The sequence below is a fragment of the Orbicella franksi genome, chromosome 6, assembly GCF_964199315.1.
Source record: "Orbicella franksi chromosome 6, jaOrbFran1.1, whole genome shotgun sequence".
NCBI lineage: Eukaryota > Metazoa > Cnidaria > Anthozoa > Scleractinia > Merulinidae > Orbicella > Orbicella franksi.
This window is the reverse complement of record NC_138150.1, coordinates 7,011,656-7,036,299: the sequence shown is the minus strand read 5'-3', so window position 1 is coordinate 7,036,299 and position 24,644 is coordinate 7,011,656. Positions and strand designations below refer to the sequence as shown.

Here is a 24,644-nt window from a genome sequence, read left to right as displayed (position 1 = left end):
GAAACATTACTAGTCGTTTCACCTTAAGTTAAGTAAAGAAAAAAGGAAACAATTGATAGTTCTCAGGAAGTTGTATGTCTACTTCCAGAACTTGCCCAACTAGAGGCTAATAAACTTTATTTTTATTTTGGAGAGGAAACAGACTGTCGAATTGGAAGTTTTGCAAAATTGATAATCATATAATTAAATCATATAATATTTGCTCGGAGGCTCAAAATGCTTCTTATGCATAGCTAATAGGTGCTTATTGTTTATTTTTCTGATATTGGTCACATGTTAAAGTTGCCCTAAGCTTTTAATAGTGCATAGCGCGCACAAGTTAATGATTCATGGAAAGACGGATAAATTTATCAGATTTCCAAAAAGGTCATCACTGCTTTGCCAATACTCGGGTTGTTCATTTGAAGGATGGCTAAACTCTTCGTTTTCTTCCTTCTAACTTCCCTTTTCAAAAGAAGGTAATTATGTTTAAATGTGTATTTATGAAAGGTATATCCCTTTTCTTATGTACTACATGTAATAGCATAAGTCGACTGCAAAAGAGTTGTGTCGACAATTAATAGAGTGTAATATCAGAAAGGGTTTATTGACCAGTGTTTGAGAAATTTCAAATCGATTCTTTTCACCTAAAAGTTCTCCAGTTTATTTTTTGTTTTGTTTTGTCGTTGTTCTTTCTCCCTTTCTTCTTTTCTCTTTTAACGGGGGATGGGGGGGATAACCTACTGTATTTTTTGGGATTACCTAAAAATTGAAAATTGTAAAATGTTAAATGGTGAATTTTCTTTTAATATAAAAGCAAAATTGTTGCTTTGCAGCTTAAGCTCTGCCTCCTCATCCGTCGCTCCGAAAGATCTTGGAGATGCTTGCCAAAATATTTGGAACGCGGCTGCTGGAAGCAATCTGAGAGTTCCTTCAGAACTAACTGTTGACCTTGCCGGTAAAAATCCACTGTTTACTGTGGAAGGGAATGGAGTACCCAAAATTAATTCCCTGGAGTTTATTAGATTCAGAGGTAATTAATTTCTGTTAGAGTGACTTTACAAAGCATTTAGATAGAGTTCACTGGCAGGGGCGTAGCCAGAAAAATATCATGACTGAGGTAACATCCATGAAAAAAAATATGACTCAGGCAATTTCCATGATTTCATTCTCTTCCTAGGTATTTAGGGTGTTTACAGTGGCTATAAACAAAAAAAGAAAAACAATGACTGAGGCAAGTGTCTCGGTTTGTCCGTTATTAGCTACAGCTCTGAATAGGATGAAGCAGACAAAGGAGTGTGATAGATAAGGGGTTTGGATGTTTTGCTCTTCTCTAGATTTGAAAACAAGAAGTGACTCGGTCGTTAAATGACAGTACATTCAATTGCGAGTGTAAAATACAACTTGTATTGGAAAATATATTATAGTTTATACAGCAACGAAATTAGAGAAGGACAATATCAAAATATAGCAAAACGAATACAGAAGGTGTTAAACAAAGGGACAGCCGTCTTACCAGTGAAATACATTATTATATGGCTCTGTCTCACAAGGACTGGGAACTACCAAATTCACGAATTTGATTGGCTGAAAGCGATATTGAAAGCGTTCTAGATTTCCTATCTAGACCGGCATCTAGACCAGTAATATTTTGCGGTGAAAAAGTTGCAAACTAAAATGTAAAATCATTGTCTATTTTCTTCTAACAATATATATTTATGGAAGTGCCAAAAGCCTGACGAGAAAAAAAAAGTAAAGAGGACGAGCAGCTCATGGCCGTTCGCAAGCAATATTTCAGCTAATGCAAACCAGTTGCAGTAAACGAGTTAAACTGTGCTTGTTTGCCATAGATTAGTCGGTCTGTATGGGAGAATTTGGCCTCGGACTTGTGTACAGACCTCACTGTGTTCGGTCTGTACTCATGCACGACCTCGGTCACGATTCTCCCATATAAATGGACGAGTTAATTATCATGATGAAGCTGTTTGTTTAGAAAACGTTTTTCCCGGTGAATATGTAGATGTTTTATTTATTATATAGACGCGAGTGTCCTACTTGAAATTAGACTACGAAGGGTCTCAATGGGGAGGGTCCCTTTGATGGTTGACGGTTAATTTTTCGGAATGACGTTTATAACACAAAATTAAAGCGAAAATTTGGCTGTAATTTTTCATACTTGGATTGCATTTTCTCGAGTTAAAAACAATTTTTTTTCTAACAAAAGAAAATAAAATTCATTTTTTCGCGCCGCCGTGTAATATCCTTCGCATCTTCGCTGAAAACCCGGCGAAATAAATCGATCGATCAAACCAATAAACAACATAATCGTTATTAATTAAATAAACCAAGTAAGATCTGTGATCGATGAGTAATCGATTATGAACTTTTTTTTGTGACTTCCCATCGTTAGTAAACTTTCATCCACAATTTTTTCATCGATTAATATTGACTGTCATCGATGTGTCATTGCAATAAAAAACTGCGCTAGAATCCCTAGATTTCTTTGTTTCCACCTATTTAGATATTTACGAAACGAATCCAAGATGTTTTCAATGGTTTCAATATTTAGTCTAATTAGTTTTCAAAGTGTTTCCCCAATGCAAGGAAGAATTTACTTTTCTTTCTCAAATTTGCTTAACACTTTTGATCTACCTACTGTTTCCCTTTGCCGAGTAAAACATTCTCTTGATTTCTTTGTTGACTTCCATTCTACTCAATGCTGCTAGCACCGTATGCTATCTGTGAAGTGAGTATTAGTAGGGGGGGGGGGGTGCAATTACTAGTTTAGTCTTTACGATTAATCTTGAAGAAAAACTCAAATAAACTTTACCAAATAAACATATAAGACCAGCAACGGTTCGAAATAGACTCAGATATAAGACTGGGGAGAACTAAATAAATAATACGTTTTTCATGATGACTTAGGGTGCGTCCGTTTTGTAGCCAAACACCAGTGAAGCAAGTAACACAGCTGGGGGTTGTTACGAGGCTTCAGAAAAATTTAGAGCGATTTAGCATTGGTGCAAAGACAAAATAATCATTCTAGAATGATCTAAAATAGATTCTTATTCTGGATTAGGATCAATCTAAAGCAATTCTGATCTATTGTACTCTAGAACATTTGATTTTCTTCAGACCTTTGCATCGGCACTCTTGCGACCGAAGTTTACTCGAAGTTAGGTAGAAAGACAAAATTTTGTTTCCGTGTAGATTTTTTGTAGGATAACGATTAGGAAACTCGTCGTCATTTTCTTTATCTTTTTGTGACACAGAGCTACTGCAGGTCAACAACGAAGCACGTCAAGATGCATTTCTCAACGTGATAGTGCAACCAGGTGGACCTGTTGAACAAGCTTTGATTTATCTCAAAGCAAATGGTTTACTAGATGCGGAACAAGTATAGTCAATCCTCATTCGTTATGTAGCTAGAATCTTTGGTGTGGACCATGTAATGCCTTGAATAACTTTAGGCTTTTTGCAAGAAAAAAATGTCTTGATTTAGGCCCCGTCCACACGTATCCGGATATTTTTGAATCCGCAACTTTTTCTTTCCGGATTCAAAATTTTCCCCGTCCACACGTAGCGTATTCAAATCGGATTCGGACAGGTCCTTAGGCGAAACTTTTAATCGAATAATCTCTTTTTATTACTTTCTCAAACTCATTAATAATTCATCAAGTTTAAATAAAGGAAATCATGACCGTGACAGCCTTTGGATATCTGATCTTAATTAGCATGGATTTTTATGATTATATTTCTCCCCTTTCTCCTTAGTTTTAATTTCGATTGAGAAGATATATCAAACACTCAAGACAGTGTTTGACCACATCTCCCAACACCTCGAAGTCCGTCAAAAATACTCCGCTGCGCATCGTATTTTCAACTCTTTTTTCGGTGTTTGTAAATGTGGTCAAACACGGTCTTTCGTGTTTGATATATTACTTGAATTCTCAATTCTTCTTTTTGACGTATTTTTTTTAATCTCGATTCTTGCAAGCTTGTTTTGATTGGCAGAATCAATCCATTTCCTACTGTTCTCAAACGTTCTCGTACACTAATGTTACCAAAGAATGCAATGACACAGGTTTTTTTCAGTGCTTGAACGTGTATCTTTGTTATCCCTCACGGACCTGCAAGGGAGGAGAAAGGGGAGCGGGGACACAATTTTGAAACGAGGATTTATTCTGTGGTCTTCCTCTCCTCAATCCTCCTTTTTCCTTCTGGGTTCAATGGAGGGCCGCGCGTGTGATGACCTTGAAGTGCTTTTCAGAAATTGTGGGGATACTTTTTTGCGTCTTCTCTATTAGGATATTGCGGCCTTCAAGAATATTTTAAAAGAACTGTGGTTCCAACCTCCTAAAGGTAGCGAGAAAAAAGGCTTTGAGCATGTATTTATCGGTAAGTACCTCATGTTACTTGTGCTTGTCCATCACGAGGAAAAAAGGTTAATCATTTTGCCTTCAGCCACAATCTGAAGAAGCAAGCTGTGTTTCGTGGGCCCCTTTGTTTAACGGGCACTGTAGGATGCCCACGGGCGCGCAAGATCTTACTAAGTGATCAGTTTTAGCCACTGACGACAAGGAAAATTTAGCGGTAAATTATAACGAGCGACTGTTGTTGCCTGTTTTGCTAATCATTTTGCTAGTGTACTGATTGATTGCTTATCCACGATTAGCTGTCTCTGGAAAAGAAGACACGTGAGCCTTGTCTGTCCTTTAAGAATGTAATAATGAGTTGATGGACCTTATCACTATCCAGAATTTCAGCCATCTCATAGAGATAAACTCTCCAGAAAAGACGGCATCTTTTTTGGAGTGAGACAACCGAAATTCAGGCTAACAAGTTATAATTTAATCTTACTTTTTCCTAGGTGATATGGGAAAATTGGGAAAATCGTACGAGGGATTTCACAACTGGTTCATGTTCTACCAATTGCAGAATGCAGAGCCAAATCCAATAAGTAATGTTGTGGTGAACTCCCTGACGTATAACACACAGGTAAGCATTATCCGGAATTATCTGAATAGACCATTTTACAGTTGTCTGTTCAGTGACCTGGCCTTTGAATGGCAGCGAGACTGCAGGTGACCTTGTTTTGATACAGACCTCACTGCTTTTGTTGTGTAAATCAAGTTGTTCTTATGCTCTGACTAGTTTGCATTTAAATGAGAAAAGCAGTGAGGTCTGTATCAAAGCAAGGTCACCTCCAGCCTCGCTTACATTCATAGGCCAGGTAACTAAGCACACAACTGTAAAATGGCCTATTGAATGTCTGACTGACCTTCGAACATGTGGTCTATGGAGACCTTTCGATTAGATGACGACTTCGAGGACGACATTGAGATTTTCTTCCTCGTCGGCAACAAGATTTCTTGCAAAAGTTGTCCTGAAGACGACGAATCTGCAAACTGTGAGTTTGACATAATTCTTTGACCTTATTTTTATGAACACTCAAACGTAAACTACATCTAGTATGGGAAAAATAGAACTCGTCATCGAATGTACAGCTCTCTTATACGAAACAGAACTGTGTAACCATTAAATTGATTTATATTCTAACCAACATACGACGCGACTTTGCAAAAGACTTATAACGTGTTATTCTTTGGAAAAAAGTGTCTCTCATTTGTAAGCGTACCCCAAAGACCAGCAAGTCGAAAGTTTTTCTACAGTGAGATTCTTTACAATTTTGTCCTTCCGGACAAGCAATTTTTTTAAAGAGAGCAATCGTGAAAAGTAAGGAACGTTTGCCATAAACGTGGTCAATTAATTCTAATACGAGGGTTTAAGTAAAACATTGAAGTAAAAAGATTTGGAAATGCACAGTAAAGGCTGCTGAATGAAAAAGAAAAGTAGCGTTTGCCGGCAATCATACTATATTCTCAAGCTCATTAATAATTCATCGAGTTTAATTAGCATAGATTTTTACGATTTTATTTCTCCGTTTTCTCCTTAGCTTTAGTTTCGATTGAGAAGATATATCGAACACTCAAGACAGTGTTTGAACACAATTCCAAACACCTCGAAGTGCGCTGCGCGTCGTATTTTCAACTCTCTTCTTGGTGTTTGGAAATGTGGTCAAACACGGCCTTTCATGATAAGTTAATAAAGATGGTGAATTTTAAGCTCGGTAATGAAATGTGAAGGTGAATTAATCAACATGACACGAGCGTGGGACAAAGAAAACTTCTGAATCCCCGACAGGAATCGAACCCATTACCTCCCGAACACCGGGCGGGCGCTCTATCCACTGAGCTACGAGAACTCATGGAGAGCAAGGTCATTTAACTGAGTTCATATATGATAGGTGTCCTGCATACTGCTAGGATCAACACTACAACACGGCCTTTCATGTTTGATATATTACTTCTCATAGCCTTTGCATTAATCAACGGCTGTCTGAAAATTGAGTGCATGAATAATGGTCACCGTGATTATTAGGTGATATAACAACGGTTATTACCCAGGCAGTGAGACCTGGGTTTAAATTTCGGCTCCTTTTTTTTTTTCTACGTTCAGTCACATATCGCCGTCTGGTCTCTAAAGCGCATGCGCCACCTGTGTATGCGTACAGCACATGGAATTTACAGAGGTTGTCGTCGAGAAAAGTTAGCACGGATTCCATGATTTCTATGCGATGAAATCACATACAAACAACACACCGTTCAAGGTAGACCAACACTAAAGGACGTTAAGCGTTTTCGGAACGGGTCGCTGCAAGCCTTAGAGAGATCAATTTACGAGCGAACATTTTGAGTGAATTCATGAACCATGTTATACCAAAGCAGCCATCAACCGGGGCTATCAACACTTCAACTTGATAAAAAGCATCTTCAGAAGCGTCTTCGTATTTTTAGACGTGATCGTGAACCAAGCAGAATCCCAGCACGAGCTCAAGAACATCTGAGCAACAAGAGCTGAAAGGTTAGAGGATTTGTTTACGAATTCATCTGTTCGAGTACACCCAAGTAAAATGCTCTGAGAAACTTCGTAAAGTATAATAAAGATAAAATCTCGAACTAAACGATATTCTCTCGTTATTTGCCTGTAACAGAGTTATGTGTCTTAACAAGAGTGAAACTCATGTAGCGAATTATTGTACCTTTAAGCTGAAATAAACTATTTTGTTGACTATGTTGACCCCAGCAAAACAATTCTTGGCTTGCACCGTCACGCAATCCTGACGCAATAAAAAATTTATTCGAAAACCATTTAGTGGATAAAATCAAGAAATTGCGATGTTATAGGAGATTAATAAAGATGACACTCCTCGAATTTTTAAGTCTGTGCGTTTTTCCAAGATCAGATATTCGTCGAAATATTTTGCACAAATTTACAGAGAACAGTATGGAACCGCCATGTTGGTGTATCTCCGCGGTACGTCTACATTGCGGCCGGAAAATATTGTAAAAACATCTGGAACTTACTTTGGCTATCTAGGCGACTGATTATCTGTACTGAACAAACAAGCATTTACATAAGCACTTTTCCTAATACTTTAACTTCTAAATGGGCTAAAACTCACGAGATAAGTATATGATTTCGACAACCGCGTTCGTAAGTCTATGTCACGCATCGCCATAACTATGAAATTCAAAATGTCTCGCTTGCTTGAGAAACGCAAATAACAACAACAAAGACTAAGGAAAATAGACTGAAACGTTTATAGGTTGATATAAAGACCTTGACTCATTTCATACCCTAAAGACTTCCAAACGAGTAATAAGCTATTAATCGATTCCAAGAAATACAATCAAAAGCAGAATAGCTTAAGCACATCAATTCGATTGAATTTCGTACAACTTCAAATGCAGAACATTTAGCTCAATTGCAATATAGCTATTGCTTCTCAGTATAACGACTGCCTGGGTACACGCAGTGAAGCGTCTAGTTAGAATTTAAAAAGTCGAACATGTATTAACTTACATGTATAGAAAATTATTACCAGTTGATGAAAATGAAAATTTTGATTTTTACGTCGAGATAAGAAAATTTGCAACCTACGGTGAAGAGTTTTTTGCGAGCGAGCGCCCACTAGCTATTTTAGTGGGTCTGCCCGTTGTTGATAAGTTGCAAAAACTGAAGTATAGTATTAGAACGATGGAAGGAGGAAAGTATGGTCAAATTTTTCCTTCCCCTCCCCGTAACTCTTCCACTTGTTAGAGCGCTAATTCCTTTCATCCATTCAGCCCAAGCACCCTATCCAAGATAGAACACGTCGCATAAAATGCAAAGGCGGTTTGTACAATGACTGTCTAGCTTCTCGTTCGCTGATTGGCTCATTTTTACCATCGATAAGAGAGCAGACGGATAAAATTTTAATGTATGCAAGCTTTCAAGTTCAAATTTCAGCTGTCAAACTATAAACTTTTTAATCAATGAGATTTTATGGACCTTTTAAAGTAGCCAAGAAAAGCTATTGGCGAGAAAAGCTATTGGCAATGTTTACGTCAGTTTGAATATAATTCACTTATCTTTGTTTGCGGCAAGTTGACGGCGTCTTTTCCCCTCATTTATTCCCGGCATTTGACCATTTCGGGGTCTTGTTATTGTAAAAAGAACTGCGAAACCACTCGCCGGCGACTCGTGGTTCCACAGCTACTTTGACAATTTATCAATTTATCATCAATAAGAGGACAGACGCATGAAAATGTGACATCAATTTGTTAAGTTCAAAATAAGCCTGCACTGCGGTGTAGTTTGTACTAAGTTGCCATTCATAGTATTTTTATTGTGTATCATTTCTCTCCTTAAAAATGACATGAAACAAAAGCCCCAAAACCATTTATTGACTGCACGATCTCTTCCCCTTAATTTTGCAGCCTGCTTTTATGGACGGCCTGAATTTCAAGTGGAACAAGGCGAAAAAAGATGCCGCCAGCAGCAGCTTGTTTGTTGGAACCAGCCCGGCATTTGATTTTTCCATTTTCAGCGTCTGTGCTCTTGCGATATTTCCAGCGCCAAACGCATTCAGGGAATGTACTTGTCGGATCTTCAAAAGCACGTTAACAATTAGAGCGCAACAAATTTTTCAAAAAGTCAGAAGGGTCCAAACTCCAACCGAGAAGGTTAACACAGCTTATCCCTCGTCTGTTGTTGGTAAGTTATACTTTGCACAAGCTAGGAAGCTAGAAATTTGACTGAAAGACGTGTAAATGTTTGCTTGTAGTGTATTCGTAAACCGACCAAATAATAAATCAGGCTCGCTATCAAAACATATGTATGTAAGAAGCTTCATAGCATCTTGTAGAATGTATAAACACTAAACTCCATTTGACGCGAAAATATGCTCGGATATTTGTCCGCGAAGATTATCTGTTCAGAGAAGCGAACCGTTTTCCGAGAGCGTAGCTCGAGGAAAACTGTGAGCTTTGCTAGGATCGCGTTTGTCGAAAAATATACACTTATCTCGTGAGTCTTAGCCATTTTAGGAGTTGAAGTATTAGGAAAAGTGCTTGTGTTAATGCTTTTTGGTTAGGTTCAGATAATCAGTCGACTAGATAGCCAAAGTAAGTTCTAGATGTTTACACTATTTTCCGGCCGCCATATTGGAGGACTAGGCTCTATAATTTTGCGCGGAACATTTCGACGAATATCTCAAATTTGGGACAACGCACACACCTTAAAGTGCCCATAATGTCAAAAAAAATTTTTTTCGCTCATCTAATTCTACATTTCACCTAATGAACTTCTGCGAAAAAATTTTTCGATTTGGATAAAATGCAATTTTTTTGTGTGTTTTTAAAGACGTTCAAATTTGCCGCCATTTTGGTCCACCATTCGCACCAGTCTTCCTCGGTTTGAAGTGAGTCGTGACGTAGGTTCAGGAACACGTGATTTGGGTAATGACTTATCTGACTTGAAAACAAGTGGAAACTTTGCTTCAGAGTTGTCTACATTTATTTGAAAATGCCGGAAAGGTGCGTTGCCGCTCTTTGTAACAACGTTAATGATCCAGAAAACAAGAGCAGTCTTCATCGTAGGTTCCTGAACCTACGTCACAGGCATCAGTCCCGTGGCCATTGAGCACGTTATTCTTGTGGTCAGCAGCAGGGGTCGACCGCAAGAAAATAGAATTTTGAACTTTGTAAAGATTCGTAAAAAAATTGCGTTTTATCCAAATCGAAAAATTTTTTCGCAGAAGCTCATCAGGTGAAATGTAGAATTAGATGAGCGAAAAAAATTTTTTTTTGACATTATGGGCACTTTAAGGTGGCTCAAAACAGTGATATTTCTGTGAGGCGCCTGGGCTCTAGCGCACTTCAGCGCGAGGCATCACGCGATTATTCGAGGGTACACGGTTTGTTGCTATGCAACAGGACAGTACAACCTTAAGTTTTGACTCAAACACAATGCAAGGCACAGTGGAGAGTTACCTTAAAAACCATAGCACAGCCGTTCAAAACAGTACAGTAAAAGCCCTGAAAAATCGCACTTACTTCTGTAAGTCTGAAAAAAAAAGAAAAAAAAAAAAAAAACCAGAAAACTGTTTTGAGCCACCTTAAACTTGGAGAACGTCTTCTTTATTTATCGTCTATAATATCACAATTTCTTGACTTTATCCACTGAATGGTTTTGCTTTTATTTTTAATGCGTGGCAATGAACACATTCTATAGCTGATTCTGTCTGCACAAACGTTCGTACCAAGGACCGAACAAACTGTGGATGGGCTGATATAGACGAAGACACCTGTGGACAAAGAGGTTGTTGTTTTGACAGTAAGGAATGCGCTGGCGTAGCATATTGGTGTTTTTATCCTTCAAGTGAGTTAAAGCTCTTTTTTACGGAATTTCTAGTAAAATCTTCCTTTCCAATGTCCAAACGATTATTACAGCTGCCTCTTTACCACAACCTCTTTTGTCTCAATCCGTAAAAGCTCAGCCAATTTCTTCTAAAAAGACGTTCCCTTCAACTGATCCTGGAGTTTCAAGTTGATATCTCTGGACTTGATTCGTTTTGGTTTTCAATTTAAATTTTCTGAGGGTCGCCATGTTTCCGTTGTGGTAATTTGCGACGTCATTGCGCAGTCAGTTATCTTAATGTGGAATCTGCGGAGGAAGATCAGATTCCCCCCAGCTAAGTGGTTGATGACATTCTTAATAAAGTTTCTATCTATCTATCTATCTACTGAACATATTCATCCAGAATAAGAGTTATAAACGATTAAAAGCACTTTTATCTCTCTAGATTAAAACTTTGCTTTATTCTTAATAAAAACGTCCAATCTCGCAATGACGTCATAAGTTCCCATCAATCTTTGTATAAAATGACGTGACGGAACGTGGGAAATTTGAAATCCTAGAATAGCAGAAGCAAAGCGCCCACCCTACTCGCAAAAAGCCTTAGTCCGCCGCTAAGACGCCTTCGACGCTGTAAAATCATAAGAAACGACAAGAAGAGAATTTAGGTGAGTTTAAAGGAAAACGTTAATGCTAATTTCGAGCACTTTACAGCAACAGCAGTATTTTCCACTTGATCTCTATCTTACAACGAAGGTTATGACTAATTATGAACCACGCTCCGCATAGTTAATGAGGGTTGAACTCTTATCCTGTGTGTCCGCTGTATGTCGCTACTTCTTAAAGTGACTGAATCACGCTCACATACTGAGCTTGGGCTTCCCGTGGTGTGATGTGAACTGTCCTTCATTCTCTCTTTCTCTCTCTTTTCACAGACCACAAATGCCATGGCATCCCTCCCGAAAAGAGAAGGAATTGCGATTCTCGGTCTGGAATAACAAGGGTTCAGTGCGAAGAAAAGGATTGTTGTTTTGACGCGAACCCTGGCGAAGGTGTTCCTGCATGCTTCCATGGAGTTTCCGGTAAGGATATTTACCAATTATTCCACGAGTGCTCGTTGGATATGAGATGGTAGCTAGGTAGCCAACGAGGTGCGTAGCGCCGAATTAGCTATAATCATCTCATATGTAACAAGCGCGAGTGGAGTAATCGTTTCATTAAAAACGCCCGCAACATAGAAAACTGAACTAAAACTAACATGAAATAAAATAAAATAACAATAAAACGCCCTCCAAAAATAACGCGTACACTTACCATATTTGTAGAGCACGTTATAATGGATCATATACTATGATGGATCAGCCAACGTAAATTCTTCAATTGTGTTATCAAATGATCCAGTTTATAATAAGTTGATGTAGCATTTAAAGTGCACCTAACCCCAATTTTTTTTTTTCGCTAAAACGAATCTAATTGTTATTTGAAATAGTTCTGCGAAAAAAATTTTGGATTCCGTTAAATCCTCGATTTTCTGTGTGCCGACGAAATCTCGAAAATAGCTCCAAAACACCGCCATTTTGTTTCAAGACCGAGTTTGAGGAGAATGGGTCCAGTGGCTCTTGTGACGTCTACCCAGGAAGATTGGATATCTCACGTCCTCTCATTTCCTTCAGGATGGTGCAATACACATTCGAAAAGTGCGCAGAAATGCCTTCCAGAGGTACTATCGGCTGTTGCAGCAATATTCCAGATTTAAAGAAACATATACTGTACAATTTACTGACGATGATCGGTTTATGGTGCAATAAAAACGTAAACGGTGGTCGATTTTGTCGAACCGAAACAAGCGAACTGAATCTGTGAGAATCATTGAAGAACTCTCACTGGAATTTGTTCCGCAGACTTTCGAATGCTATTTTCATAAATTTTCTGCTTAAAGCTAACCAGCAATTTGTAGAAATACTACCGACAACCTATATCTTCCAATCCCGCAGTATTTATAACATAACCGGCAAAGTTGTGTGATCCGATCATGATCAAGAAGCGTTATACTGATATGTAAATAGATCGCAACTGTACGCCGCTAACCAACACTTATTTCTCTTCCGATTTGGATGAAAGTCGAAGATTAATCCTTTAGAATTACATGATAACAAGATTGTTACACTCACAGAGTTTTTTGAAGGTTTGGAAATCAGCAGTGCGACAAAGATTCTGTGCAATAGCGTCGAAAATATGACCGCGTAACATTATCTGCACACCGCTTTGGGAACACATCTTTTCGCTTCTCCGACGAATTTCACTGCAAGCTTTGAGAACAATTTACATTGGTTATTTGGAGTTACGACTTAAAACGTGTGACAATGTGAAATCGGTAATTGTATGAAATGTTTCCTTCCGCCTTGCTTCCCGCAGCTTCAAAAATACAGGTCCAAACAATACGATTTTCAATCGATCGAAGCCAATGTTTTGGAGGTCATCAAGTCTCGAAAACTGCAACACGTACGTCGCTCTTATAAACATGAAGCATTCAACTGAAAGTAAAACACAAACTGGATTAACAGAACAATCACAACCTGACAAAATACAATTTCGCTAAGGACAAATGTGAACGGGCTATAAACACGCGTGGGAATCTTATGTTTAGTTGACGAAATTACCTTCCAAAGCAGTCCTTGCGTTTTCTTTCCTGCGTTTCGTTTGCCTGCTCCTCCACTTCGTATCTAGCTTTCCATTCCTAATATACAAGCAGCTCGTCCGCAAAGAAGTCTTCCCCTTCGTCGCTTGAAATATTGTAAATTGCTCTCAAAGCTCTAACCAGTGAGTTCACAGTTGTCGAATGTGCTCGATCGAAGTTTATTTCGGAGTCTTCCGAATCGAAACTTAACACTGACTCCAGTGACGAAAACGAAATGATTCTGAGACAAAACTTGGACGTTTTAGTCCCAAAATACATCGGAACGATTAGTTTTGTGTTCCATTTTCTCGAGCAAATACAGAGAGTTGACTGAGGCGCTATTGTGTTTGGTTCCTGGGTAGACGTCATCAGGTACCGCCGCCCCAGACTCCCTAAAACGCGGTCGTGAAACACTTCAAGCGCGACTTTGAAAGGGCATAGGAAATCGAGGATTCAACCAAATTCAAAAATTTCTTCGCCCAAATGCTTCAAATAAAGTCTAGATTCCTTTTAGCGAAAAAAATTTTTGGGGGTTAGGTGCACTTTAAGAATTTGGCGAACTCCAAAAAGCTAGAAGTGCTTGTGTGGTTGTGATGCATATAACTTGAACGCTTTGATAGGGTACCATAAAGCTCTAGGCATTCATGATTAATTAATTATTGGGTCAAATATCTTTGTAGAAGAAGAGTAATAGAAAATGGTATCATCCTACATATTTTGATGGAAATCTACGAGTCTGTTGAAATTCTCTCTCCTATTATTGTTCATTCACGATAGCCTAGTTCACACTTGCGACATAATGACATGAAATAAACATAGCCACACAAGAAGGACGTTATGTTGTTATGTTTGCAGTGTGAACATCCTAAAATAATGATGTAATAACAACATAACAGCATAAACATAACGTCATAAGGAGAAGAAACTGATCTTTTTCTTGTCTTTATGTCGATGTTCACATTACCGACATAAGCAATTATGTCGTTATGTCGCTGTGTCGTTGCGTCATCGTGTGGCCGTGTGGTCGTGTGGTCGTGTCCGGCGTTATGTCGCTGGTGTGAACTAGGCCTAAGATAGGGCGATCGAGCACGTGTTGCTCTTGGAGACATTTTTTAGGTAAAACTGTGGCTCAATGCATGTAGTAAGTAATATGTATATCTCTTCTAAGTTACAGAACCCGCTGTAGCGTGAAGGACGAGAGAAAGCCTTCTCAAAATGATCAAGTGAAAGGGTATATCAGTGCCACGTAAAAAAGTTTATGAAAACTAACTTTAAATGTGCTTTGTTATTTAATAAACGGCATCAGTGTGGCACAGACACACAAACGAAGATCTGTTGTTTGTTGAACTGATCTCTTCATTTAACAAGATTAGAACGAGTACTGTTTATCCTTAGGGAGAGTAAAAGCCCCGTCAGTAAAATAACATTGTGATCCCAAACACGTTTCTTTGACTCCAACCGCTCGTTAAGCCCATGCACATTCCCATGTGTCAAGAGAAAATTAGGGTAAGAGAGTTTATTTCTCATATACTGTAGACCCTGTTCCCAAGCTTATCCCTCCCTAGTTATTTCTAGATTACTAATTATTTAATTGATTAATTATTAATTTCTCATATTCTTTAAGCCCTGTTCCCAAGCTTATCCCTCTCAAGTTATTTCTAGGTTACTCCCGGCTTTGACAATTCCAGAAAAGTCTAGAAGTTACCAACCAGAGAACGTTCCACTGGGAGATTTAGGAGAACCAGTTTTGGAAAGTTAAATTCGGCTAAAAAAGTATATGTTGCATTTTAAACTCCAAAAAAAGTTACGTAGATTTTGCTTCAAATGTCTAGGTAAAAAAAAAAAATCATGGACCATTTTCGCTGAAAATCTGTTCGCATCTTTCGCGAAATTTGGGCATCAGTCGTTCTGTTTGTTCAGATTATAGTCTGTGATTGCTGAGCGGCATATGGTTCAGTTAAAAAGTGAAAAAGTACTTTATGCTCACGTGACAGCTTGCAAGTGCCTCAAACCGTGAAACTATCCCTTTAGGTGGCTATCAGTGTGTTTTTTACTTGAGTGTTGAAAGTAACTCACATTTGCTTTAGTTTTACAGTACTTTACTTTAACGGAATGGCTTGAAAAAAACTCGCGCCACTTTGTCATCCAATCGTACCTCAAAGCAAAACCAATCACGACTCGTTCGCACGTGGTTTCTTACGCTCATTCCATGTTAACTGCATTGCATTTGCCTCGATTTTGATTGGTTCACTGGGTTTTCCGTGCCCTTGGCAATCGAAAAATAATTATAATATATGTTGACAGTTTTAGAAACTGATCTGTATTACTCTTTGTGATGAACTGTACACTAAGCAGTTGGGTAATAACAATAAGGAGCATCCTAGCCATTGTCAGTGTCGCCCTAGCAACAGCTTCTGCCTTTGCATGTGTCCTCGCTTATGCCCAGTCATCAACAGTCCGTGCGGTCTTCAAGTCTTATACTGCATGTGGTCAGCTATATAGGAAAGTAAGTCATTGATAGATGAAAATAGGGACGAGTTAGATACTGCACCATTCAGATGAAAAGGAGAGCACGTGCAGTTTCCAAGTCCTACCTATTTTGGACACAAATTATAAATGCAGACATACATACCTTGATTGCCAAAGAAGCACCGTGGTACATCTGGCACTGTGTTGTCAAAACAACATTTTCGGACTTTCTTGCATTTATCACGTTGTATGCTATAATAGCCACAGTCAATTCTTTGTTGTGCATCAATCCCTTTGTATTGGCTATCTGCAAAACCAGAAACAATTATTAGTGGATATTAATTAGTTAAATTAGGATGTCTGAAATGAAACGAGCAACATCTAGAGCAGTGCGGGAAGCAAACGACCCTTGTTGGTCCTTTTTCAGTGGCATAGTTGATAACGTCATGGTACATTCTCTGAAAAGTTAATATGGATCTCACTGACGCTTAAGAATAAGGGCAAGTAACATACGCAGACCCAGTGAAATGTTGATAATTACTTCCAATGCCTCTGTGGTTTCTAGTAAAGACTCAAGGGCATAGCCAGGATTTTTCAAAGTGGTGGTCACACTCTGTCAAAGTGAGGGTACTCACCAGATTGTCATGTCGTTTTCGCCACCTGTTGTAGGTTGTTTGCTTGAAAAAGGCTTACAAAAGGGGGGTCACGGGCACCCAGAACCCCCCCCCCCTAGCTGCGCCCCAGAGATTTGAGTTTAAAGATTCAAATGCAAGGGCCCGAAAATATTGAAAATATTCACTATTATGTTAATTCACCTTCAACTTTTTTAGGGCTTAAGAGAGGATGACTAAAAGAGAGTTAATCCCCCATATAGACCATATAGATTAGATGTAAGGCTCAAAAGGCATTTAAAAGTGTCAAATTTGCTATAGAAATCTAAAAATCTAGATTTCTAGTGAAAATTTGACACTTTTAAATGCATTTTGAGTCTTATATCTAATTTATCGGCAGTGTCACGCATCTTATCTCATTCCTACGGAATTTAGACCATATAGACCTTATCACCGAGGCAATCCTTTTCAAGTTACTTTAGACATCTGGTATCCAGTCCTTACCACGCGCGTCGCGAGGATGTTTTCATGAAAGATGAAAAGCCGGTTGAACTGTCCACATGAGCAAAAGCGTGAGGGTGTTACTTTGCAAAAAAGAGAAAGGCTATCCCCCGAGTTTTTATTGCATTTGTGTAAGATTCATAACAGAGTAAGACTTTTCCGAATTGCTGTTACCTCTGTTTCAAAACGAGTATTAGTGAATAACCTTTCATATTAAGGTGAGTTTTTCTTGCACGCTCATTGTGTTTCAAATTAAACTCATTTCGATATGAATAGTTTTGCACCAATACTCGTTTTGAAAGAGGAAATGGTTTATTACAAAGTGGACCAAGTTTGAAAGCCTCTTCTTTTTTAATAGAACCACGTTTTTTTTTTTATAAATTCACGTTGTTGTTTTCTGCGTACCAACCAGCTGAATAATAGCAGTACTTAGATTTAATACAGCTTGCTTCCTCAGTACTTAATATCATATCACTCATATCACTCTTATCACTCATATCATGTAATTCCCGGGACGTTTGTGGGAACGAAAAATGCCGTGGAACCAGCTCTCCCAAAATTTTAGAGGTATTTCTATAACTCGAGTAAAACAACAGGAAAAATGTATCTGTCACAAGTTACAAATAGTATATTTCGCTTTCTTCATTCGTTTCTTCAACTGCGGGCAGGCAAGACTAATTTGTATCCCTTTTTAACTCCTATTTTACCTCAAGGATTGACATTAGGTGCAGTAGTTTATTTAACAGACTTGTGGCGCTGAGTTAAGTACGTTAACCTGATCTAAATTTCACAAATGTAGCTTCTTTTATTGCTGATAGTTGGAAGCTTACACCGTCTTAAAATTAAACAAAAGCTTCTAAAACCGTATAGTCTTCAATGCACCTTATCCCAAAATCGAGCAGTCATTTTTTTTTTTTTTTTCGGTCTTTTTGGCAAAAGTTGATATTTACCTAAATACATGGCAAGTTTTAAAAATAGCTGTACTTGGGTACAATCTAGGCGAACACCGACGCCTTAAGGTGGATTTCCACTGTCGCGTAAAAATTTGCGCGCTAGAACTTGCGCACAAAAAAAAAATAGTATGTTGCTAATTTTCACGCAAGCGTACTTTTTTTTATGTGCGTCGAACGTTCGTCAAGGGGTACGTAGATATCAATTTGGTGGGGAAATCGCGGGAACTTATTCAAAGTAATGGCGGTAGCTGTAGTTATGCGTTTCTTTTTTCTATTTCACTTACGACAAAGGCGAAAGAAGAGACGAAAATACCTCAAGAGATATTGGGTAAGAGAGGCCTTTCAAAATAGCTTTCCATTGGATGAATACCATACTGTGGTAAAAGAAATGCGTGAAAATGACCACGAGTCGACCTCCGCTACCTCTCCCCAAGCGTTTTCTTTCACAACTGCGTTTTTGTATTTTTGGTCTGTGGTTTTCCACAACGCTGAAAATTTTCGAAGTGCCTCGATAACCAGTGGTTATACCTTTGAATGTTTCCCATTTTCACGGTGCTTTAAAACAAAATGGCCTCCGCATGCAGAAACTCACCAAGAATGCCATTGGTTTCAGTAATCGTTGCGTAAACGCAGACGGTCGCTAAAAAGTTGAACTGAGTTCAACTTTTTGAAACAAGCTTGTGATCTCTACGTGCGCCTACGTGCGACAAACGTACGTAAATTCCTTGGATAAAACGCGGCGCTGGAAATTGGGAAACGTAAAGTCAACGCACGTAAGTTCGCGCGTAAAATTGCCTTTTTACGTGCGTTGAAAATTTTCACGTACGTCAACTTGCAGAGAGAATTCAATGACGTGACAGTGGAAATCCTTCGTTAAGTTAACGGCAGTACATGTTAGAAGTTAGTTTTGTAGTGTTCTACAATACAGCCGCTTTTCGCGCACGGGCCATTTCGACAACAACAAAAATCAGTAGAAATGAATCTTTTAACGATACTGTGGAACAATCTATTCGAGCAACCCTGAAGCTATAGTCCTTCATCTTATATCACGGACATTCGTCTTATCAATTGGCTGTTCTTAGCATTCATAAAGCAAATAACATCGCCCAAACAAAATCAAAGACATATGGATATGATTGATGAATCTTTATTCAGCAGTTCTGACTCTGTTACACAAAAAGAAGGAAAAAATGAAGAAAATGGCGATGATCGGTTTCCTATATCCTTTAGCATGACATTCTTTTTGTGCAACTGCATCAGGAACGACCCTGTAAAAGAAAATTAAAAAGAAAAAAATGCTACAAAATTACTTAACCTCACCAGGAAATATGTGCTGCTCGTTTTAACCTGGAGGTAAATCAGCTCACTTTCCCGAGAGAGCTGGGTATGAACGTAACGAACTTCGCCCGTTTGTAAAAAGCAGAGTAAATGTCGATAAACTTGTAACTGACATTCCGCGACTAGTTTCTAATTCCCAACCTCGCGATGTTTTAAATTGTTTTTCATGTTTTCTTTTGCTGCTATTTCCTTTTCAGTTCTATCGAATCTTAACTATGATGACAATATGACATAACGACATCGTAATTGTTGGTACGCTGTACACAAATTTCCCCAAGTAATATTTAGCCGTGGCGCATGCTTTTTTATTTATATATTTTTATCCATACTTAGAGTGATACCCATAACTTGTCTATGAAAACCAAGTTTCGTTTGATTGTCTGACCTACGAGTTCATTTCTTAGCCTTCAATTCAGAGTTAGACGGTTCGTTGGAGGTAGAAGAAGTTGAAGTAAGACCACAGTGAACGTACAGCAAGAAGATCATCATCAAGTAAAAAACTGATAAATATAGCAGAATTATAAAGTCACCTCAGGCGGAAGATTCATCTGGTTCTTCATTAGATCCCTCGGTTGGCTCCTCGGTGGGTTTTTCACTACCCTTGAAGCACCAAGGCACGTCGGGTACTGTCTCATCAAAACAACAGCCCCGCTCGTTCTCGCATTCTTCTCGTCCTATCCCATAATAGCCACAATCTTCTCGTTGGTCCGGGATAATTTCGTCACATTTGTTATCTAGAAGAAGATAAATATGTATATAGTTGTGCTGTATTTAATGTCAATTTAGAATTCCTAAGGGAGAATACTTCCGGAGACCGCGCGAAATCCAAAAAAATAAGGCACATGATAACTTGCGTAGCAGCCGTTTCCTTTCCGGGCGAGCGAAGGAGCGCCCGTGGGGTGAGCAAACTCTTGGGGTGACGAAGGGATGGGGGATAAAAGGAATCGCCTCCAGCCAAACATTTTACCGAACTTTGTTCGCCCACGAACGGGTAGCAATAGTGCAGTTTCATTGGTTAGAAGCCCGTCAGTCAAAAAGTGACATCAGAAATTTGACATTCATGCATAATCCGACATCCGGAACTAGACATGATCAAAATACATACGGCCGAGTCCGACGAAGCGTTCGAATTTTCTGTTGAGGAAACGTTGAATGATCTTTCGCAAAACGGCAATAATCACATCGATCCAAAACCGGAGCAAGGAGCTGCCTTTAGAGTCTAGTCAGTGGACAGGATGTCCTTGCAACCCATCTATCAAATACATGTACTCGTGGGAGTGAAGGAGAAAATTTCAAAAGCTTCTGCATGCATTCTCATGGTCTCTCCAGTATAAAATGACGGGCCTACTCGACTCCTACGGTTTGTGACATTCGTACATTAGCCGTTTTCTTTTCAGTCTCTCGACCTTTCTTTGCTTCAAATGTGTTTAAGAGCAATTCTCCAGGGAAGTGAAGCAAAGTTGGAAATGAAAATTTTTAACCAACCTTCAATTTTTGTGTGGAGGTAGGTTGCCTGGGGTGATGAACAAAAACAGCTATATTTGGATCGGCAGGTGTGTCGTTGCCATGGTAACCGCACTTGATCACGTCGGCCTGAGGTCTATGCTTTGACCAAAAAATTTACTCTCAGGAAGTAAAAATAAACGAGTCTGGTTCTCGGGTGCATGTGAACCAATTCAAATGAAATTCATACAGATGGTAGAGCCACTCTCCCAGTTTGTAAAATTCGTCATTAAAGTATTTTGGGTTTTATAATCGTATCAAGAAATGGTCTATTGTAGTGGGTCCGTTTTGGGGATTTAACATAAACAATAGCCCTTTTGTTAAACCTGAACAATAGCCCTTTTGTTATTAGAAGCGCCGAGTTCTTTTCCGAAGCTTAGCGAGAAAACTTGTGCTCATCGGAAAAATTGTCGGCATGACAAATTAACTACCTTAGAGGAGTGAGAAGTGTAATTTTTGTTATCACAAGATCAATTTCCACCGGGGGAGCCCAAAGGGACACTTGACCGGCTGTATGAGTATCGGCCAGACTCTCATCCCTGAATAAAGTAAGAGCTTTAGGCCTATTCCAAACGTCGTACCACTGCCCTGCCGAACTAAATTCAAGAACTTAATTTGACTTAAGCACGACAGTTGCACAACGTATATTTTTGTAATCCGCTATTAAAGCATGGTCCGCCTAGATTAGCCTTTGCTAGTTGCGGGCATGCCCTTTTTTTGTAAAATATAAATTGAAAATAATAAAGTGTGTGTGTGACGTTTGAAACCATTCAGTTCGGCAAGCTGAATTACTTAGCACAGCAGGCCTTGCCGTGTCGCGACTTGGCTTCAAACGACGTGCTCTTGCGGGGCCGAACTGAATTCGTAGCCTGTACCAGCTGCCGTTGCTTTCTATCATTTAAAATGGTCTTAAGCAAGGCAAACTTCGTCCCATCCTCGGCGACTGAATTAAATTCGACGTTTGAAACCACTGCCGTTCTTAAGTTGTCATACCACTACTGGGACAAATTCATTTGAGTTCGTCACTGCAGTAGCACGACGTTTGGAATAAGCATTAGCTTACAAGTTTGATTGGCAATGTTCGCTTTTGTATCGCTTTAACTTGGCAAAAGATAAAATGATTTATTTACTTGTACTAGCATGACAAAGTATTATTAAACTTAAACTTAAACTTAAACTTAAACGGCCGGGACAAGAACGGAAGTTGAGGAGGAGTGATTGATGTAATATATTTCTATGTGTTAATAAATTTGGCCTTCATAAATTTTTTGACTTAGTTTATCGTTGTGATAATATCAGGCAAGAGAAAAAGCGGTCACTGTGCACGACGATTCGTTTCTTTGTTTGTCGCGTCCAAAGCAGGCGGCGTAAGTCAAAAGAAAAGAAACAAGCGCGATTTCTAAAAGTCGATTAACGGTTTTGTTTTTACCTAATTAAAAAGTGAAAAAAACAGCGGCCTCCGAAAGAGCAAAAGTTTACGCAACTCAGTTATCATTAGTGCAAGCAAAATATTACCAAGTGATCGTAGAGTTTCTTGGGATTTTTTTTCGTTGCCTGTGGAAAGCGGACATGATCGTTCACAACAAGTTCAACATTAAGCTTACTTCGCACACTTCTGTAAACACGCATCCAGTTTCTTTGTGCCTCCTATTTTTCAAGCTCCTATGCCTTTCTGTTTGCCTCACTACTGAAAAAGCGTGAACAGTGCTAAGAGTTGTTTTTCGCTCGGTAGTTTTCACTGCGTGAAATGAGTAATTTCGTGGAATTTACGTGGCCGTGAAATTCCTCGACACTCGGCGAGTCCGAGATCAGAACGTGATGTGTCAAGAAACGTGACGTGTCGGAGAGTGCCATGTTCCTGATACGTACGTTGCGGCGTGTCAGGAAAAACCATGGCCTGGGTACGTCATGTGCGGCGTATCAAGGGAAGCCAGGACTCTGATACTTAACGGCACGCGGTTTTAGTTTAATCAGCCAAATTAAGTGACGGAGCTTATTTCTCGTTACGCGGAAAGTAAAATTTTCGGACGTGCCTTTCGCCGGTTTGTTCGTTTCAGAATGTTCAAATACATACAAACAACAAAAACAACAGCAACAATAACAGAATGTTAAATAGCATTTTCATCACGTCCGACTACAATTTTATATTCTAGTATTTAAAATCTACTTATCGCAGGGCTCTTTTAGAATACTACCCTGGCTACTGAATGTAAAACCCTTGTTTAAATAAAGTGCTAAAAAAAACCGCAGTGGAACATCCCTTCTCACCGACCTACGTGGTGGCGCAACTCACCAATTTCGTAAAGCTTGAGAGCGGAATGCCCTAGGATCGGTTGCATGGGAGGACTTGCACCGGGACGCCAAACCCATTTAACGCTGCCGCGTATTTGATGCAAACCATGGAACCCTCATAGGAGGCCTCTGGCCGATCTTAAGCTTGTAAAGATTGAATATTGCAAAATCTATTTATTTAGACCGACTAGTGGTTTTCCATCATTGTGGTTACCACTGTTAGTCTGAAAGCATCAGCGCGTGCGTAATTATAGAGAGTGCCCTCAACGAAATTTACCAACCAATATTTCTTCCAGTCGGGTTGTCAGTAAGATTTCTAAACACAAATCAAATAAATGATTTTGGTTTATTTTTTTATTGCGTCACAGTGAAAACCCACGAGCTTTACCGGTTAACTTCGGCAAAATCCCTAGCTACCAATAACTAAAGGACTGTCGTGTAACGCTTAATGCGAAAAGTTGGGCCCGAACCAAAGACTGTTTCTTGATGGTATGCCACAGTGAAGAGGGGATCAAGGCGAAGAAGATATGTTGGTCATTGACTTTTGTTTTATTTGGTGGCTCCTAAAGGAGCCGTTTTGTGTTTTGTTGACGCCGGAACGCTGAGTCTTCGATAGCCGCAATGGTGACCCCTACCAGCCACCCCAGCGTAACAATTTACACACAACAAATTGTACCCGTAATACCTCCCCTCGGGGGAATTTGTAGTTACTTCGCTTTTTACGATCGTTCAAATTTCCCGCTCGAGAAATTTTGAAAGTCCCTTGAGCATTTTCAAGCTGCCGCCGCCATTGTTCAAAAATGGCCATATTAGGTTGATTTTGGGCTGTAAAACAAAGCCTTTTGTTAGCCAAATGGACCCGCTTTTCTTGATACGATAAAGAAGACAATGCTCGTCCTACTATGTTGCCTGTCAGCAATTTTGACAAGCAGGAAAAACAAGCACAACCATTTCGTAATTTCTCCGAAAGTACTCTTTCCCAAAAAACCAAATTAGCAGCAGAGCTTACATAGATATTGAAGTTTCTAAATATCATAAAATCTATTTGGGGAAAATTATATTCTGGCCATGGGTGTTGAAGGCGTCCGAGGCAAGTTGCAAAAAATTGAAAAATTGGAAATTTTGAGGGCTCTAGTATTTGGCTCATTCAGGCTTTAAATAGAGAATATCAGCTTCAGAAGTATTTTCTATCATCTTATCTGTTATCTACATTTGATTGATTAGGTTTTGACCAACGAATTTGATGAAATATAAACTGAAACAAAGCCTACCTTGCAACTCTTGGGAATTTCTTCAGGATGCTTTTGTTGTATAGTTATTGGGTCTCTCCTCAGTTCTCTCGCTCCATTTTCTTGACCGAATCTTGCACAGACTCTAGCGGAAAGGTCAAATCTAACTGGCTAGCCTCACCGAACATGTACTTTTAGACCAGAGATGATGATGCATTAACCCAGATTAACCCGGATATTGAACAGTCGAACAGTCGTGTGTCGACTATCGAAATAATTCATCAATACAATCCATCCAGGAAGTTAAATAGATGCATCAAGATCACAGCTAAGCAAATGCATGTCTGCGACG

General features: G+C 39.2%; 2 protein-coding genes across 6 annotated transcripts in view; one reads left to right on the top strand and one right to left on the bottom strand.

Moving 5' to 3' along the window:
• Window positions 1-382: 382 nt before the first annotated feature.
• Window positions 383-15,060, top strand: LOC145489246 (uridylate-specific endoribonuclease C-like). 4 transcript variants are annotated; one of them, XM_081468199.1, is made up of 8 exons: window positions 383-458; window positions 816-1,012; window positions 3,252-3,376; window positions 4,287-4,377; window positions 4,850-4,977; window positions 8,802-9,078; window positions 10,597-10,743; window positions 11,655-14,266. In XM_081468199.1, the coding sequence occupies exons 1-8, from the start codon at window positions 409-411 to the stop codon at window positions 11,852-11,854; spliced, it is 1,215 nt and encodes a 404-aa protein (XP_081324325.1). In that variant the 5' UTR covers window positions 383-408; the 3' UTR covers window positions 11,855-14,266. The 4 variants fall into 4 exon arrangements, with proteins under 4 accessions (XP_081324325.1, XP_081324327.1, XP_081324326.1 ...); XM_081468201.1 differs by lacking the exon at window positions 383-458 and adding an exon at window positions 14,571-15,060 and having other exon boundaries at window positions 715-1,012; window positions 11,655-11,801; XM_081468200.1 differs by lacking the exon at window positions 383-458 and adding an exon at window positions 14,565-15,060 and having other exon boundaries at window positions 715-1,012; window positions 11,655-11,801.
• A 3,045-nt stretch (window positions 15,061-18,105) lies between these two features.
• LOC145489245 (uncharacterized) overlaps window positions 18,106-24,644 on the bottom strand; it is a 15,828-nt gene continuing 9,289 nt past the window's right edge. For both annotated transcript variants that reach the window (XM_081468195.1, XM_081468196.1), the window contains 2 exons: window positions 19,799-20,002; window positions 18,106-19,198 (listed from right to left, as the gene is read on the bottom strand). In XM_081468195.1, coding sequence (XP_081324321.1) covers window positions 19,800-20,002 — 203 coding nt within the window. In that variant the 3' untranslated portion in view covers window positions 18,106-19,198; window position 19,799. The remainder of the gene's footprint in view (window positions 19,199-19,798; window positions 20,003-24,644) is intronic.